The sequence below is a fragment of the Stylophora pistillata genome, chromosome 3 (genome assembly GCF_964205215.1).
Source record: "Stylophora pistillata chromosome 3, jaStyPist1.2, whole genome shotgun sequence".
NCBI lineage: Eukaryota > Metazoa > Cnidaria > Anthozoa > Scleractinia > Pocilloporidae > Stylophora > Stylophora pistillata.
The window spans coordinates 16,101,347-16,120,000 of record NC_142521.1 but is presented as its reverse complement, the minus strand read 5'-3'; the positions used below and the strand labels follow the sequence as shown (position 1 = coordinate 16,120,000).

At 38.3% G+C, this 18,654-nt stretch overlaps 2 protein-coding genes and 1 long non-coding RNA gene across 4 annotated transcripts; 1 reads left to right on the top strand and 2 right to left on the bottom strand.

Moving 5' to 3' along the window:
- Positions 1-10,875: 10,875 nt before the first annotated feature.
- On the bottom strand, positions 10,876-12,425 carry LOC148734735 (uncharacterized). Its single transcript, XM_088754769.1, has 3 exons — positions 12,337-12,425; positions 11,856-11,939; positions 10,876-11,463 (listed from the first exon to the last, which is right to left on the bottom strand). Exons 1-3 carry the CDS (start codon positions 12,405-12,407, stop codon positions 11,418-11,420), a joined length of 201 nt encoding a protein of 66 aa, XP_088610895.1. The 5' UTR covers positions 12,408-12,425; the 3' UTR covers positions 10,876-11,417.
- Positions 11,174-12,497, top strand: LOC148734734 (uncharacterized). Its single transcript, XR_015999156.1, has 2 exons — positions 11,174-11,339; positions 12,360-12,497. It is a non-coding gene; the product is annotated as an uncharacterized LOC148734734 (long non-coding RNA).
- LOC148734733 (uncharacterized) lies at positions 12,337-17,385 on the bottom strand. 2 transcript variants are annotated; one of them, XM_088754768.1, is made up of 6 exons: positions 15,788-17,385; positions 14,851-15,179; positions 14,480-14,640; positions 13,451-13,484; positions 12,724-12,800; positions 12,337-12,417 (listed from the first exon to the last, which is right to left on the bottom strand). In XM_088754768.1, exons 1-4 carry the CDS (start codon positions 17,078-17,080, stop codon positions 13,474-13,476), a joined length of 1,794 nt encoding a protein of 597 aa, XP_088610894.1. In that variant the 5' UTR covers positions 17,081-17,385; the 3' UTR covers positions 12,337-12,417; positions 12,724-12,800; positions 13,451-13,473. The 2 variants fall into 2 exon arrangements, with proteins under 2 accessions (XP_088610894.1, XP_088610893.1); XM_088754767.1 differs by having other exon boundaries at positions 13,451-14,640.
- Positions 17,386-18,654: the final 1,269 nt, after the last annotated feature.

Sequence of the window (18,654 nt, the reverse complement as noted above, 5' to 3'; positions counted from 1 at the left end):
CACTCATTCTAACATATTTAGTTTTTTTATCTTTTAGTTTTTAGGTTTTATTTCTTGTATTTTGTCCATTGTTTTCTCTGTGACTTGATTTTTTGTCATCTTTTTATTAGCACCAGTTCATTCATGGGTCGTCACCTGTAATTACGTAATCACTAGCACTTCGATCTTATTTAAAGCTCTTTTTCATTTCAAAAGTTGTAAATAACTGAAGAAGGTCTCTGACCGAAACGTTTTTATTAAAATTTCCTATCTTTTTTACGTCAGAAGTTGTCCATTCTCGCATTTTTTTTTTTTTAACTTTTTCAAAACTTTCTACGTTCATGTTTGCTGTGAGGTTTGGACTGCGAATCTTTATTGATCCTCCTGGCGCAGTGCATCTTTGTTGGCCTGAGAGTTCTACTAACGACTCCTATATATACATTTAGTCATTTTTTCAGAGCTGAAAAAAGTTTTTCCAGCAATCTGATTGGTCGAGCGGTTCCTTCTATGACGCTATATAAACCGCTCCACGCGGTTTATATAAAATGTTAAAATAAAATGTCAATAAATGTTACTAAAATGTTATGATTTTAGAAATCTCTCTGTTATTCAGCTCTGAAATTATACTAAAACAATTATTCGCCTCAGGTTTGGTGAATATTGTCGAATAATTATTGTCCAATAACGTTATCTGTAATTACGTAATCATTAGCACTTCATTCCAATTTAATGCTCTTTTTTTATTTCAAAAGTTGTAAATAACTGAAGAAGGTCTATGACCGAAACGTTTTTTAATAAAATTTTTATATTTTTTACGTCAGAAGTTGTCCATCCTCGCAATTTTTTGAACTTAATTTTTACGTTCGTGTTGGCTGTGAGGTTTGGACTGCGAATCTTTATTGATCCTCCTGGCGCGGTGCACCTTTGTTGGCCTGAGAGTTCCATTAACGACTCTCTCTTTATATATATATATAACTGCAGTACTGTTACGGCCTCCTGGGCCTCATCAGTGCGTGCTAATGCTAGGATGGGGGGAGAACCGATGTGCATCCCCAAACGATCCCACACTTGTGGTATCGTCTAAGCCATGCCAGAGTGCTCAAACTAGAAGAACCTAGTGAGCTATGCACAATGCTAGCGGCGATGACTCATCCAACGGTGCTCAATTTGGACATGAAAGCAAAGCTTTGTATGCCAAAGAGCTATATATAACTGCAGACAGTACTGTTTCGGCCTTCTGGGCCTCATCAGTGCAGTGCTGATGCTAGGATGGGGGAGAACCCAGAGGGTCACCCCAAACGACGCAACATTTGGGTCAAACAAAGGAGCTTTGTTTTTGCACTTCTTACAAGTTCACTGCAAAGCTGAATGTGTAATAACAAAATTACATTTCTAGGGACTCAATATAGCAGCCACTTGATGAAGGTGACCTCATCCCGGTTTTATCACCAAAATATAATGACCACAGCCACGTAGGAACCATGCAACTCTGTTCTGGAAATAACAAGTTAAAAATTCCTGTCTCTTTCAAAATGTGCAGTTATAAAACAGATCCACAACCCCACTACTAAGGGTTTTATGTTAACCCCCCCTCAAGAAAAACCCAAAGCTGTCAAGAAAAAGAAGTTATACAGAAAGTTTCAAACTAAGGTTTGATTACGTCTTAACTCGGAAAATTACGTCTTCGTCGTTATTCTCACAACCCAGAAAGACCTTGTATACCAAGAAAGTAGGCCGAAATGACATAGTCAGGGGGGTACCGCAATGCGTGTTAACCCCCCTCCCGTAGCAAAAAAGCGCGAGTCGGAAGCATCTACGCGACATGAAATGATTACTCAGAAATCATCCACCTTGAATAAATCTTTTTCGCGACCGCCAATGCCTTATACACTGGTCAGCGGATTTACAGAAGGGTTGACAGGAATCGAAGGAAGGACGAATGAAATAAATTGATACTCAATAGTTAATATAACACTTAAAGGTTTTAATGAGAGGAGAATTTGTGGCATTCAGCGGGCCTGAGGACGAGAATGACTATGGAATTTACAGGTAAAACAGATTCCGTGTACGAAATAGATATCCACATTTGATTGGCTGCTCGATATGACTTGCGTATGACGTATGTTAAAAAAAAAAACAGAAAGAACGAAAAAGACGCTTAATTTTATTATCAAAGCAGGGCACTGAAAGCTACAGGTCAGGTAAGTACTCTCTTTTAAAACAACTGATTCACTTCCATTAATTTGTTACTCAGTGTTACATAACTAACGAAATCATTTTGGCTTCTAGCTTTGTTTTTCAAAAACTGTTTCAAACCTCGTTATGTTCCGAGTGATGTGATTCATGACTTGGCAGACGAAAATTCTGATATGTCGATAAAAATTGAAAGAAATTTATGAACGGCAAGGTCGGTTTAACGTTTGTAACCCCATTTACACCTTCCAAATACTTACTAAACTCGATTAATCAACTCGGATTTAATCAACACTGGACATGTCGATTTTAATAAAGCTACTTTCTCTGAAAATTAAATTCCGATATCCTTTGAGTTAGCGAAGACGCTAGCCACCTCCAACCTCGAGCAAAATTCCAACCGTGATGAGAAAAATATACTTACCAAATGTTCAGTACAAAAGCTGAAATCAAATTGATTTTCTTTCCTTTAATTGAGGGAAAGGTGACGAGAAATGGATATTTATTACCATACTTTTGAGGCACCATTTAATGTACATGTATTTCGGTTTTCATGGTTCGTCTAACTTTCTTTTACCGATGATGGATTTGAGCATGCAAAACTGAAACAATTTGCTTCTCTTTTACAGGCAACGTCTGGTCTCAGTATTCGTTTTTTGCAAGAACCGCTGAATTTTTATCACAAAAATACAGTTAAGTCTTGTTACAGTCATTGGGGCTTCTGTCTTGAAACGGTAAGCTATATGCGCGCGATGACTAACTCGTCATGAGTTTTTCATTTTCCATTTGGTGCAATTTGCGTGACAACAAAGTTGATAAATAAGAAAAATGGTTGGAGTTGATCGGTGTCGTACTCTTTAAGAGAACATCGCAATCTACTGTTAATCTCTCTAAGGTATCAATCTAAATAATGCGGAATTTAAATTATTGTAATATATAGTGATATCAAGAGGGGATCTTGCTTGGCTTCGTGTTAGTGATGATCGACGAATAAAACCTCTCTTAGGGAGGGGAGGGAGAGGGGAATAATGACACAGGACCACTCTTACGATGAGGAAACCTTGGACCCGTAAGAAACTTTCCCTAAAAATGTAAAACATCGGTCATCTATTTGAGTTTATTCTCCGGCATATTAAAAGTAGTACACCGAGCGATTTGTCCATTACCTAGCGAACTAGCTCTAGTGATAACAAGGCACAAGATTATTAACGGGAAGGTGTGACCGGCCTTCAAGTAACATCATGGAATAATTCTAAAGAGAAATGAAATATATAGTAATTGGCAGCTTGAAAAAAAATTATTTATCAGATGTGGGAAGTCACTGAAATATTTAAAACTGACAGATTAAATTTTGCCCATGGAAAACTCTTGATTTAATAGCGATAGGTTGTTTGAACGAGGTGTCATACGTCAGTCATGTTAAACAGCCAATAAAATGTGCCGGTTATCTATCTCTTACGCTGAATCTGTTCGACTTTGAATTTAATAGTCATACTTGTCTTCAAGCCCGCTTAACGTAACTTTTTTTGCTGTTGATGAATTTCAGCATGTAAAACTGAAAAAAATTACTTCTCTCTTGCAGGGAACGTCTGGTGTCAGTATTCGTTGTTTTGCAAGAACCCCTGGATTTTCATGATCACAAAATTAAAGTCAAGACTTGTTACAGTACTACTGGGGCTTCTGTCTTGAAACGGTAGGCTATATGAGCGCCATGACTAACTCATCATGAGTTTTTCCTTTTCCATTTGGTGCAATTTGCGAGACAACAAAGTTGATAGATAAGAAAAACGGTTGGAGTTGATCAATGTCGTACTCTTTAAGAGAACATCGCAATCTACGGTTAATCCCTTTAAGGTATCAATCTAAATAATGCGGAATACAAATTATTGTAATATACAGTAATATCAAGAAGGGATCTTGCTTAGCTTCATGTCAGTGATGATAGACGAATAAAACCTCTCCTAGGGAGGAGAGGGAGAGGGGAATAATGACACAGGACCACTCTTACGATGAGGAAACCTTGGACCCGCAAGGAATTTTCCCTAAAAAAGTACAACATCGGTCATCTATTTGAGTTTATTCTCCGGCATATTACAGTCAAACTAAGTGAAGCGTACTCCTCAAGATTACATTAATGAATTGTTCATTTGGATATTGAACCCCCCAGTCGTTTCAAGAATGCAATAATGAATTGATTATTTGATTATTGAACCCGCTAGCCGTTTCACGAATGTAATAATGGATTGATTATTTGAATATTGAACCCGATAGCCGTATCTGTTTTGAAAAGGCGCGGATCATTGTTCAAATAAGAAGTCCATTTCTGAAGTCCAATAAGATTGTTCTATTTGACGAGGACTCCTGAAAATGAACAAACTGCACTGTAAAAACACTGCGAAAACAGTCGATCGCAAATATTAACGAAATAAAAAAAGTCTTGCGATGGCTTTGCCCGTAAACTATTTTTTTCGACCATGAATACACACGAGAATTTCTACAAGTTCGTCAAGATGTAAATAGGCGAAAAAAGCTCTCGATAACATTCCATCTACAACATTTACAAGAAGTTCTACACAACGCTCGAACTCACCCTTCCCCCCATGTCTGATGCCATGTTGAAATAGTTCCGATCCATCATCACGTGTTCGCATAATCCAATCAAAAATGGACTTCTGATTTGAACAATGATCCGCGCCTTTTCAAAACGAATACGGCTATCGGGTTCAATATTCAAATAATCAATCCATTATTGCATTCTTGAAACGTTAGCGGGTTCCATGTTCAAATATTCAATTCGTTATTGCGCTACTGAAACGATTAACGGGTTCAATATTCAAATAATCAAATCATTCATGTAATCCTGAGGGGTACGCTTCACTTAGTTTGACTGTAAAAGTAATGCACCGAGCGATTTGTCCATTACCTAGCGAACTAGCTATAGTGATAACAACGCACAAGATTATTAACGGGAAGGTGTGACCTTCAAGAAACACCATTAAATAATTATATAGAGAAATGAAATGTATAGTGAGTGATTGGCAGCTAGGAAAAAAATATTAATAAGATGTGGAAAATAACTGAAATATTTGAAACCGACAGATTAAATTTTTCCCATTGAAAACCAGGCGCGTAGCGTGGTCATTTTTTCAAGTACGCACAAGTACATATGATCTAGAAACCTACGTAAACTGAGCGAAAAATTCTGCGTTCTTTATTTCTTGTTTGAAATAGTTGTGTGAATACAAGCAAAGAACAAAGCGTCTTGCCCTTACTTTCAGCAAACTTGGCGCAAACACAACATTGTTTTCAAATTTTTCTGGTCACTTCAAGTACGCACGTGCGTATATGTGTCGAGGACACTACGCGCCTGAAAACCCTTGATTTAATAGCGATAGGTTGTTTGAACGAGGTGTCACGCGTCAGTCAATATATCAGGTGGGCATGAAATGTGCCGATTATCTATCTTTTACGCTGAATCTGTTCCACTGTAAATTTAATAGTCATACTTGTCTTTAAGCCCGTTTAACGGAACTTTTTTCGCCTTTGATGGATTTGAGTATGCAAAACTGAAACAATTTACTTCTCTTTTACAGGCAACGTCTGGTCTAAGTATTCGTCGTTTGGCAAGAACCGCTGGATTTTGATCACAAAATTACAGTCAAGACTTGTTACAGTAATATTAAGGCTTGTCTTGAAACGGTAAGCTATATGTGCGCGAGGACTAACTCATCATGAGTTTTTCATTTTCCATTTGGTGCAATTTGCGTGACAACAAAGTTGATAAATATATCTTATTAACCAAGCGCGAGGGCCGTATTGGGAGAATATCGGTCCGAGGTCTTGATAGTACGGACCTCGCTGCGCTCGGTCCGTACAAAAAAGACCAAGGGCCGATATTCTTCCAGTGCGGTGCCGAGCAAGCTTGGTTAATAAGAGATTTATTATACGACTGAAGTTCGAAGGGACACAAGTGCGGTATCATTCGGGACCATTCGGGACAGTGCCCGGTCCAATACTGAGAGAATATTGACCGGCAATAGAGCATTTTGATTGGTTGATTTTAGTTATTGGCCCTTTGACTGCCCGAGTGGTGTAATAACCAAATTAACTAAAAATTAACTAAAATAGATGCAGGAGACGGGACCTACGGTTTATTCGTCCTTATCCGAGAAGACTAGAATGTCTATCCATTTCTTGATATTATAGAAAGGTAGCACGTTCTCCTTGGTTATTTTAAGACCTTGAGTGTTGGTCCGGCCGGGACTCGAACCGGCTCGACCTTCCGCACAACAGTCTGGCGCTCTACAGAAGTCATGTTTTTCTCTGGAATTTTTTCCTGAATCTCATCTAAACTTCCTTCAAAGAACGAGTAATGTTTCCGTTTTACGTCAGGTACTCCTCATCACTTGGATTTTGCCGGAACTTTCACTTTTCAGATAATTGGGGCGAGTGGATTTTTTCTTAAGTGTGGGAGGGGTGAAGTTTCATACCAGCGTCTCACAAGGATTCAGGAACAAACCGGGATATATATGTTTTACTATCATAATTTGTGGGGGAGCTGTTTACAAGCATCCGGAGATCCTCTAACTCCCCTCCCTCCTCTCTCCCACTGAAGTAGTCTAAGTTGGTGACACTGTTGTTGCCCATGATTTGTGATAGCTTGAAGGAAAAATGAAAACTGTAATCAAAGGTATTTAATATAAACAGCAAATAAAGGAACTGATATTTATCAGGCAATAGTTTACGGAATTAGTTACTTTTTATTCTAAACTGATACGTGATGTACGGGCCGTTATAACAAATACAACAGAACTGGGTTTGATTTGAAACTTAAAATATGTCTCTAACACTTAAAGGAAGATTGCACCTTGCGAATTCCTTGGGTTTTGCCTGACGCTATAAAATCTACAATTAGAAATATCACGGAATACAAGAGGTTTGACGTTTTACTCCGAAAGGAAAAGACTTGTCAAAAAATGAAACTTTTCGCCAGTTATCAACGTGACCTCCGATGCTAGTCTTGGTTTTTAAATAAGGAATTATCTATCCTTTTGAGATATTTGTTTAGTTAGTTATAAGAACAGTTGAAGACTTGCCTTTTTAAAAATTTTCAGTCAGATAGGGTGTTCCGTCCTGTGTTAAAAAGCAAGGTTGAATTTCTAAGCTATTGCGTGACACGGTATGAAAATGGCAGCCGGTATGGAAATGCAGCCGGTATGGAAATGCAGCCGGTATGGTTCGCCAAATGTTGCAAAATTCAACGACTTGCATATTTATATTCAACAACTAATATTGAGGGAGAAGACAGTATTTCCCGACCATTTATAGAGAGGGTGATCAATTGCTTAGAATCAGCCGCAAAATTTGTCGAAAACGTGCTACTGATTGTAAACGAGTGCAAAGGAGAGTTGACTGAGGTTGCTGGAAATTTAAGGGTTTTGTTCCACAGTTGGTGCCGAAAATTGACAGAACTGGGGTTAAGGAATACTCCAAACTGTAATCACTTAGCAGTATATCTGGTGCTTAATTTGGTCACTTAATTCATCTGGATATTTGAGATACTCTCAAACTATCGCTGGTGTCAGCTCGACAGGTTTAAAGGTGAACACACTCTCGAATAAATGTGGGTGCTTTGACATCTCATAAAGAACACCAAGGGTAATCAATCCTTTACTCAACTGATCCAAAGCCGTTTTACGTTTTGAAATGACCTCATACATGACCATTGATTGGATTATTTTCCCTTTGGTAGACATCTGAAATAAAATGATATATTATCAGCAATGCCCGAATAGAATGGTCGAGAAATACTGTTTTCTCCCTATTCACAAACATTTAACAAGCTTATAACATCCTCAAAGCAATTGAACAATGAATCTTCGTCCAGAGTTATGGCTGCCATTTTGATTTTTGGCGCAAATTGAATGATCGGGTTCCATTCCATAATATTCGTATTGGAAGGGAATGGGTTTCATGTTTGGGGGTAGTTCCGGGGGTAGGGGCGGGGAATTTTGTTGAATGACGATATTTTGAATGTCCGGGAACTTTCAACCACTTAGTTATTAAATGACATACCTTCTATTATGACTATGCATGGTAGAAGTTGAATAATCATTTTTGTTGGGTAAAAAGTTTGGATTGAAGTTGAACAATTAATTTTGTTGAGTAAAATAAATATAGCTATTGAAGTTGAATAAATATTGTTGTTGAATGAAAATAATTTTGGTTGAATATGAACAGAAAATGCGTGTCGTTGAACATCAATATAAAATGTTGAATATAACCGTAAACTGTTGAATAAAAATGTATTTTGTTGAGCATAAATATTAGTTGTTGAATATAAATATGCAAGTTGTTGAATTTTGCAACATTTGGCTAACCATAGCCGAGAATGCTGTCACGTAGGTCAATAAAAGTGAGATTTCGCAATCTGAACAGTCCTTGTATGATGATAGGTACTCCCATATAGGTTAACTGAAGCTATATTTGTGCCCCTCAGAGAGACACAAAGATCGCGTCTCATAAATTTGAGTAAAACATTTCTTTGAATATCTCCCGCATGAAACGTTGCAAAGACTGTTTGCGCGGCTATTTGAATATTTACCTTCTTTTATGTCTTTGATTCTTGACCTTATTTGTTGAATGGTGTTGATGATGGAACGACAGTGAAAATCGGCAATTCCTAAATATCATAAGGGGAACAGAGGAAGTTATCTTGGATGTATTAAAATGATAGTATCGAGTGTTATATTGTCCCTTGAGCCATCGAATAGTTCTTTGCCGGTACGCAGTGAGTAACTTATCATTTTTAATGGCGAACTAGACTACGAGTAGTCCCTCCTTTTCGGCGCGAAGTCCGTCGCGCGAGTCGAAAAAAAAAGTGAAAAAAATTCATGTTAGAACTAATAGAAGGCCAAGTTCGTTGAGTTTGCCAACTTCTTCCACCATAATGTTGTTAAGCGGTGGAATTACAAAAACACACGCTGTAGAAATTTTTGCGAAACAAAACGCCTGATATATGAGGCTCTTTCCGAAGTCGGTTGGCAAAGTTGTGAGAACTTCTTTGCCAACAATAAGAGCTTCTAGTGCCTCAGTCTGCTCTGATTTCAGCGAACGAATTGTCGGAAACTGCAGTAATCCCTACTTTTCCATCAATTTTTATCTGAAATTTGGGCGAATATATTTTCATCGAAAAGTAATCGACTCCAAAACTAAAGAAAGACTTTGCTAGGTTGTTATAAGTTATGTCAATAATAATTCAGCCTGTTTACTTTCGGCTCGATGGCGTGACAAGAAACAAGTAGAATAATAATCTTGATGAATTTTGGACTTAGTCTTTTCCATAAATTTTTTTTTCGTTTTTCCAGGAAAAAGTCGACCTCTGCTGTAAGATCTTCTATAAGTTTCTTTGCCTTCATCGAAATAAACAAGGAAAATTACTAACTTCAAAATGTAAGTTGCATCAATACCGACGAGGCTGTTTCAGAAATTCAACCAACATAAGAAAGCTAGAAAGGAAAATTAGTATGTGTAATCAAATGGCGACGAGTGAAATTAGGAAATAATTTCACAAGAAAACCATTTGATTACCTTTTAATATCGTGGGTGACAAATTACGTTCACAACCGTAATTGTTTTTACTGGTTTATTCTATCGAAAACCGAGAACATGAAAAAGAATATAGTTTTCGTTTAATGCATACATTATTGTTAAAGTTCGTATTTTTCTGAGTTTCTTCACAAAAAATACCTTTCGAATTCTTCGTGCCTGTTAATAATTTTCGGCTGCTTCTTTTAATTTCGTAATTTCTTCAAGAGTTACCGTCTTAAATCTCGACTTCATCTTGGCTCTGATCGAGATACAAGAGATGTTACCATGGCAATTTTGTAATTTCACATGTGAAATTAAAAATTAACGCTGAAATTTCGCGTCAAAATTAAGGAGTAATTTGTCACCCATGATATGATAACAATATTAACGAGATTTTGAAATCTCATCATTCCCGCCTTTTTGAAAAGAAACAATGAACACTTCCATTGAATGAGATATATAAAGAAATTCTAATCAACACTCCATGGAATACAGGGCCCTCAAACATAGGCAGTTAAATATGAAACCTCCTTCCAACACGTCAAAACCTCAATCAAAGAGATATTTTTAGGAAGAAGTTCAAAGGAAACCTACTTTCCCATTTTTAAATGTTTAGATTAACATTTGTAAAGACGTGAATTTGTGGCAAAGGAAAGTGATCATTATTTAAGATATGGGGTGGGCACTTTAGAATTAGCAGTAAGATGAGATGCATCAGGAGCTCCCTAGCTTGAGAGTTCAGTAGAGGGTCCCCTATACCCTTTGTAAAACTCAATCACATAAAAATATTTGGCCTTTCCAAGCATCACCAATAATATTCAAAATTCTTTCACGTTCATGCGAAATTCGAGACGATCACGTTTCCCATAGAAATAAAAAACCAAAGTCACGAATTAATATGCTACTTATTCTAGTCTTGACTAATCTTACGCGACAAAAGAGGAAGTAATTTGTAATCTTATTTGTTCAAGAACCACTTATGACTTTTATCGATCCATATGAAGTCCATGCACACTCAAAACCCTGGTCAAAACCAATCCGTAGCCGTTCGAGAACAATACGTACATCATCAAAACAATAAAATAGCTGGAAATTCATCAAACTAAACAAATGGGATCACGAATCACGTTTTTTATTCACGGGTTACGTTTAGATAAAAGAATTCACTCACGTGAACACGAAAAGATCTTTTCATCTTTAATCACGATTCACGAAAAAAAATCAAATCACGATTCTCAAAAAAAAAAAAAAATCGCCCTATAACGCTTCATGTGAAAAAATATAGGGGACCATCTCAGTAGGCCGGGTCTGTGGAAGGCTTCACTCCTTCTTACATTACTGTAAACTAGTCGTAAGTCAACTGGTCAAATAAAACTTGTTCTGTTCTTCAACAACAGACGGTAAGGTCAAGATGAACAACACAGAAGAAGCCACCACAAAAGTCATCTGGATAGGTTCAGTGGTCGCCGGCTTCCTTCGCAACACAAGTCGTACGTCGCAAGCCATCGAGTTAATCAAGGAATGCTTGATTGTTTTAAACAACAAAGCTTTGATTATCAACAGTTCATTGGCAAATGGTATGTTCGAATCCATCTACATGACAATATTCCATGCTTATGATTCTGTAAAGGATTACGCAAATACCGAAGAATACCTCAGGGAACTCCTCCTAAACCAAGACTCTCACCCTCAAGTCCATCCCTGTTAAAAATAAGAATATGTCACCATTTAAAACATGATCATATCTAGGTACTGCTGACAGCAGATAATATTCACTCGATCTTGGAATTACAATTTACATATGTCGTCTTATCAACCGAACCCTGAGAAAGGAGGACTTTGAAACACACTTTGCATAAGAAATATGATTCAGTATTTTACACCGAATCGATAAGTATTTTATCATGCAGTCTTCGAGTAAATATTCAGTCACCCAGTCAGCATGTCAGGGAGACATTCATTTAATTGATACGTAGGGAGTTAACTAGTGAATCAGTTCTCAGTCGTTTTGTTAGTGAACCAAGAGGTACTGTCAATAAGTTACTGAACAGAAAACGAAATCTAGGACGAAAAAAAAACGCAAACTTGCTTACACAAAGAGAGATTTGTCGCCGTGTACTTCGCTTTGGGTAAAAACTTCGGTCAAACTTCGTCTGATAACTTTTACAGTTCTGTTTCTGCAAGAATAGAGATAAAGTCATATTTTGCTTATTAGCCAAAATAGTTCCCATTACCCCCCCCCCCCCTTTCCCGGCCTTGAGATCCAGACATCAACCAATAAATGATGTACGCAATATCTTAGACATTTTCGTGTCAATAGATGGCGATCTTTCCACTTGAATCATAGGAAAAGGCACTGTTCGAGAGCAAAAATAATCACGGATTCCGTTGCTTTTGTTTCACTTCACTGTAGCCACTTATTCGAGTTTCCTTCGCTTGAGATCGTTCAATATACATTGAGCTTATTTATGGTTGTTTGTAATGACGTTCTTTGCCCTGATTGGCTCTGGTGATCACTCTTACTCTGGTTACTTGACACTGAATGGAAAAGCGTTTTATCTGCTAAGTTTTTACTTGTCTCTGATGCTGTATTCCAGAATCCTTTGGACATATACGTTTACTTCATCGGGACGAACGATAAACATGATAACAGCACTGAAGAGATACAAAGAAAAACGTTGTCAGAAGTAGGAAAACATATAACGTTGTTCAGTTCAGCGAATTTAAATAACATGGTTTGATATTAAAACACTTCTTGTCGATGTACACTCACGATTGCCTCATTATTGATCATGTGCCTTGCATAGATTTAGTAGACCCCCCCCCCCCCCCCCCCGCGTGCTGGAGATCATTTCATCATTCTTTGCCAGATACAATGACTGAGGCACGTGTTTAAAATGTGATTGAAACCGCTGGCCGATTGAAAACTATTGGTTTAAATATTAAGTGTATCAGTTTTACCTCGGTGACCCGTATAGTTCCCAAGCCTTGATGAGTCCTTCAGCTACTTCATCCAATGCAAAGTTTGGAGGTGTTGACTGCAAAGAAGCAGGGGAAAAGACTACTGGTTAGCAAGAAGGGTACCCTTAAAAGAAACAATAGCAAGTCAATTGACGGATTCTGGTCTAAGCACTGTAGATATGACACCTTTTTTTTTTTTACTCTTAATACTCACAAGTTCGAAGTCCAAAATGTTTTCAGTAATGTTTCTTGTCTATATCAGAAGACGAATCACGCTTCTCGCACATTTATTAATTCACGAATCACGTTCCTCTCGTGGATATTTTCGCGGGTCACGAACTAATTTTTTCCTTAATCATTAATCACGCGCACCGCCTTGACTATTGTCCCTACCCTCTGCACCCTAACATCATATTTTCCACACTTTCCTCTTTGCAATTCTACGGCAATGATAAGGACAACTGGTTTGACGATCAAGAGCTGTTTAAAGTAGTGATCATTTCCTGTATACTCATGACTTTTCCCTTTATTTTAAGGGTGACACTATAAAAAGAAATGAAAAGCCAGTCACTTCAAAGGGTTATAGGGTTAAAAGCCATTCTTTTATATCAACCGCAAATTTAGAGTTCCCCGAAGGATGGAAACAGCAGCAAAAATAATACCCCGAAAAAAAAAACGGTCTTGGAATTTAACACAAGCATAATAATAAAAGTAAAGGACAGTTCACCTTGTCATCTTCTCCGATTAGATTCAACAGATGTCTGGAATCACACAAATCAATCGTCAGGGTGAGAGAAAATAAGTCAAAACATATATGTGCGCTTAGCTTTTAGAAGTTGTACACAGCTTTTAGATCTTTCCGTGATATGAATCTTAAGTGATAGAACAAAAGAAATTTCTTAAAGAATTTTTTGCAATGTAAGGCGTTTCTGTTAACAAGTTAGATAACGTGGCTTCTGTAAAAAAAAAAAAAAAAAAATCAATTTTAACGGAGAGAAAATCTACATTGTTAGGCTCACTTTCGTCTTCCAGTTTCAAAATCATATTTCCTCAATCTTTTTTCCCCAGAAGTTATAAACATGCAACTTCTCCCCATAATAGCCACGCATTATTTAGCAAACGGGGATTGAGAATACTCAAACTCCGGCATATTCATGGTCTTAAAATAAGAGAGGAGAATTTGCTACCTTTCTATAATATCAAGAAATGGATAGATATTCTAGTCTTCTCGGATAAGGACGAATAAACCGTAGGCCCCGTCTCCTGCAGGGTTAGGGTTAGAAGACGTTAATTTCCCACGCACGAGATTACTGTGTGGTGGATGCCCTCCCCTGGGGTGGGATGGGAGGGAAGGTGAGATCGTTACATGGACTGAAGCGGCTGCCAAAGGCGCCTGATAATGCTGACGTCTGATCTCAACCTTATCATTGTAACTAAACACGTTTGTTGTTTAGAGTGCTTAAGACTTTCTTCTTTCTTCTTTGGTAGAAGTTATCTTGATCTCACACCAAATTCTTGTAACTAATTTACAAGCTAATATATGGTAGCTAACGGGGAGAATTAACATTCAGTTCTTGGGAGTAAGTGTGTTCCAAAAAAAATACGTAATGCAGTCCCTAACAACCTGATTTTAACCTTACAGACCATGGCACATTTTGCAAAATAAGATTTCGATTGCCTATTGAGGCCTGGATCATCTTCATTTATGTAAATAACATCTCGTAGGATAGCTTAAACGATTAAATTTCCCATTGACCAGGTGATCGCTCCCTTGTTTCCTCTCTTGCTACGCGATTCCTGTTATCTGGATCTGCTTCTATGATTATGAAATAGGGAAACACGTGGATGAGGAATCCAAGGTACAGTGGCGGACCTGCCTCAATCAGAGTTCTCAGGCTGTCATTCTCGATTGTACTCCTAAGAAGGAAATACGTTCACCTAGAATTAAACTTATCAATTAACATCGTTGATAACCAAACACTGTGTTGTACGCCTTAAGCATGCACCCCAATTCCCAGCCTGGTTAATTACTCTCGTGTTTGGTAACAGAATGCAATACGGTTTTTTTTTGTGTTGTGCTGTCTCGATATTGAAGCTGTAGTTCAAAACATGGCGGCCACTACGAACCTTAGAAGTCGATCTAGGGGTCCAGCTATCTGCTCAATCAAGCCCTCGCCGAACATAGAGAACACTCCCAACATCACAGCAGGTACAAGAAAGTGATTTCTGTAGCTCGTCTGATAGGAAAAAGTGTGGGCGTTTATATTCGTAAATAAGAAAATAAGGAATGCTGTCGTTAAACTACGCGCGAAATATTTTAAGGCTTCCCAAAGAAAGCATGATCGGGGAAGCGCATTTTTCTGGTCTTGGACTTTTGATTCAGGAGAAGCCCAAAAGGAAAAGATAGCAGCCTCCACCATCCAGCAACTGAAACCAACTGCACCTAAAAGACAAACCTGTGAAAAAGAGAGGGGATGTTAACTATGAACCATAAAACTGTGTCTTGGGATGACTGATGGTAATGCGGAACCCCTGGCTTGTCTTTTTTTTTTTTTTTGGAACAGAGCTTACTTACTTGGAAAACTTTGCTTGAAACCGCTAAACGTACGCGATTCCGTACTCGGTGCCATCTTGTTTACGAACGGAGACTAGCAACTGGACAAAAGAAGTATTTTACCTTAGGACCACTTCGAAAATTTTGCTTTAACCTGGACTGGCGCACGCGGGACAATCACAATTAAAAAAAAAAAAAAAAATGCTGAAGAAAGATTTTCCTTTGTTTGTTTGTTTTTTTCTCACTTTTTAGTCAGAAGAACCTCACAATTCACCAGAACGCGCGACTTTGTTTTAGTCTTTTTTTTTGTTTTCGTTTACGTTTTTGCAAAAAACCGTGTGGGTATAAGGCTGGACGGCTTTTTCCGGACCTGCTGACTTCGACCCTTCCTGCTCTACTTACGTCAGCTTTCCCTATGTTTTTCTATGGGATTACGCTAGTGAGGCTGTCAGGGTCACATGATAAATTCACTTATCCTGTTAGTTCACCGATAGAAATTTTTATTCTTACCATTATTTTAACTCCATCTGATTCCACTTGTCTATTGTCATCCAAATAGTTGTAGTGAAGAAGACTTGCTCCGCAGATTACAATAAAGACGTTGACGAGAATGGCAAATATAGTTACCCACGGTCCAATGTTGAATGTCTCCACAAACTGAAGACCACAGAGTACAGGGGCGATCAAGCATAAACAACCAAGCGCATATCCAATGAGTCTCCTTATTTGGTTGCGAGGCTCTGTAACTTGAATTTGAGCATATTCTGAATTGCCGCTCCGATCGCTTCGATCCTGAACTTCGGATCTGCTTAAATTATCTCGTTCTTGATAAGCGGCATCATTCGCGCTTCCAAGGCTAGCTTCGATGGAACCGCTTAGGTCCCGTTGATTTCGAACCCTAGAATTACTCAGGTTATCTTGTGGTTGGTTTGTGGAATTGTTCCTTCTGCCTTGATTTTGAATCTCGACCCAATGTTCAAGAAATAGCAATGCACACATTAGACGATAATCTATGGCTAGTGCTTCGTAGAAAATCATAAATATATTAGAATAATCTCCCAGGTTGTTCATGATTCCACTTAAGTGTATGTCATTTTCTACGTTTACCTGAGTATCTACCCACTGGATGAAGTTAAAGAAGGACAGCAACCTAAAATAAAACGTAACATTCTCTTTGCTTCCTTGGCGTATGATAGTGTTCCGCAGATATAGATACGCACCTGCTTGAGTAACCTTCTGAATAAGGAAAATAGGCTTATCTATGCTAGCTAGGAGCCATGGTATTTCTGTCAAATTTCTCGTACCCTTGTCTGTTTTCTTGGAACTCAAAGTTGCACATAGCAACACGAATTCGATGACAATCAGAGGAACCGTTAAGAAAGAAACTACCAAACCCATGGAAGGCTGGTGTCGACCCAGAGTTACGGCTTGATCGCTTGATCGACGCAGAGTCCCATGAACTTCGTCTGGTAATCGAAAAAACACTTTAACACCGATGAGAGTGAAAAGTATCCCAATCAGAGGAACCGTGGAAAGCCGATAGTATTGTCTGACCTGCAGGTCATTTTCAGTATTAGTTGCACTTTGAAGTAAATTTACAACGATTACAAGTGCTCCTACAAAAAATACGAATAAAGTACCTCTAGACGAAGACAGCTTGGCGCATGGCTTGTAGAAAATGCCAAGGATTCCAAGGAAGAACATTAGCCAGTAGAAGAGTGCAGAGAAACTTGCGGCAATAACTTGGGATGTAATTCTTGTCTTGTTTGTTACATCAGGGCCAGTAATAGGGACTCCTTGCATACTGCAGGTAAGTTTAAGAGCCACCTTAGCGATGAAAGTTTCCAGCCCTCTTGGAAACTGATCCCGGGATGCTCATCAAACGAAGAGAGTTTGTTATTTTTTCGCTTGCCGAAATCCCTTAAATGATACTTCCTGGAGCGTTGGTCAAATTTCCGCCGACGAATTTGTTACATTGAGTCACGCTTCTAGTCAAAGGATTAAATTCGATATCCTGTAGTTGATTAGCTCAAGTCGTTAACCCAGAATAGAAGGCCAAAGAGGATAACAAACTATTGAAGGTGGAATGAAGAAACTGTCACGCACGTGACATGAACTTCTTCGGTTCAATAAATTTTGTGTCACTTGTAACGTTGTAGAGAATTTGCCTCAGTTAGAACGACATCAGTGTAGGCAAGCACTAAAGAGGTGGACAACAACTGAATAAATAAATAAATAAATAAATGAAGAAGTATTATGATAGACCTTTCTTTCCGAGGTCAAGCTTAAGGGAGTCTTTCCAATCTTGATCCCCTGTTTTTTCTCTCAAAGTTAATTGCTTTTTATGTAATTTAAGCCCGAAGTTGCAACTCAAAGGCGAAGCGGAAGGAAAAAGATGAAAAGTACTGATTAATGAGGTAATGGCTGAAGCAGGCAATGGCTGAAGCCAGAGTTTAACTACTCAAGCATTAACCAACCAGCATAACACAATCACATTTGTTCCCAACCTTCCTACGATAATCAGAAAACTTTTGACGAGGTATTTTGGATTCTCAACAGCATCATGACCAACTTTGTTGTGTGATGATTAAATGGGGTTAGGTTCCAAAGAAACTGTGGTGCTGCGTCGGTGGAGGAGTATAGCTTGGTAATTTTGGTTTTATCAACTGCGTAATTAATATCAATTGGCCACCATACTGAGTTTCAAAGCTGACGTTTCGAGCGTTAGCCCTTCGTCAGAGCAAAAGACGAAGGGCTAACGCTCGAAACGTTAGCTTTAAAGCCCTTTACAGTGGCAAATTAACATTACTAACTCAGTTGATAAAACCAAAATTACCTTGTTTTCTGATGGTCTAATTGACCTTGGAACGTTGGTATAAGAAGGAGGGAGGGAAGGGTCAAATAAAGTCACGGATGTTTTTTTTCCTCAAAGGTTTCTTCAAGTAGAATTTAATTACAACTTGATAATTGAAAGTAAGCTGCTCATCCATTATTTCCGACTTGTGACACGAAATCCGCCCGAAATGAACTGATAGCTTCTGAGGGTATTAAGGGAGAAGTGACGTGACGGTTTAGTAAGTCTATAATGTAGTGATGTAGTGTCTACGTGGGGTTGAGGTCAGTTAACTGTCATCCAACTGAAATTAAAATATTTAATCGACACCCAAGCTTAATGTGGCGCCAGACATTCTCAACCATGGCCGGACTATTGAGGCTTCGAGGTCAAACATTCGTGTTGGACTAATATCAATTCAAGATAAATTCACACCTGCTCAAACAATGTCATGTGTTGGAAATTACCTTCGGATCCCTCTACATTTCAGTAATTACAACTTCCTCGAACTGATGCACTTCTAAATCTGGGAAAACTGTCCAAT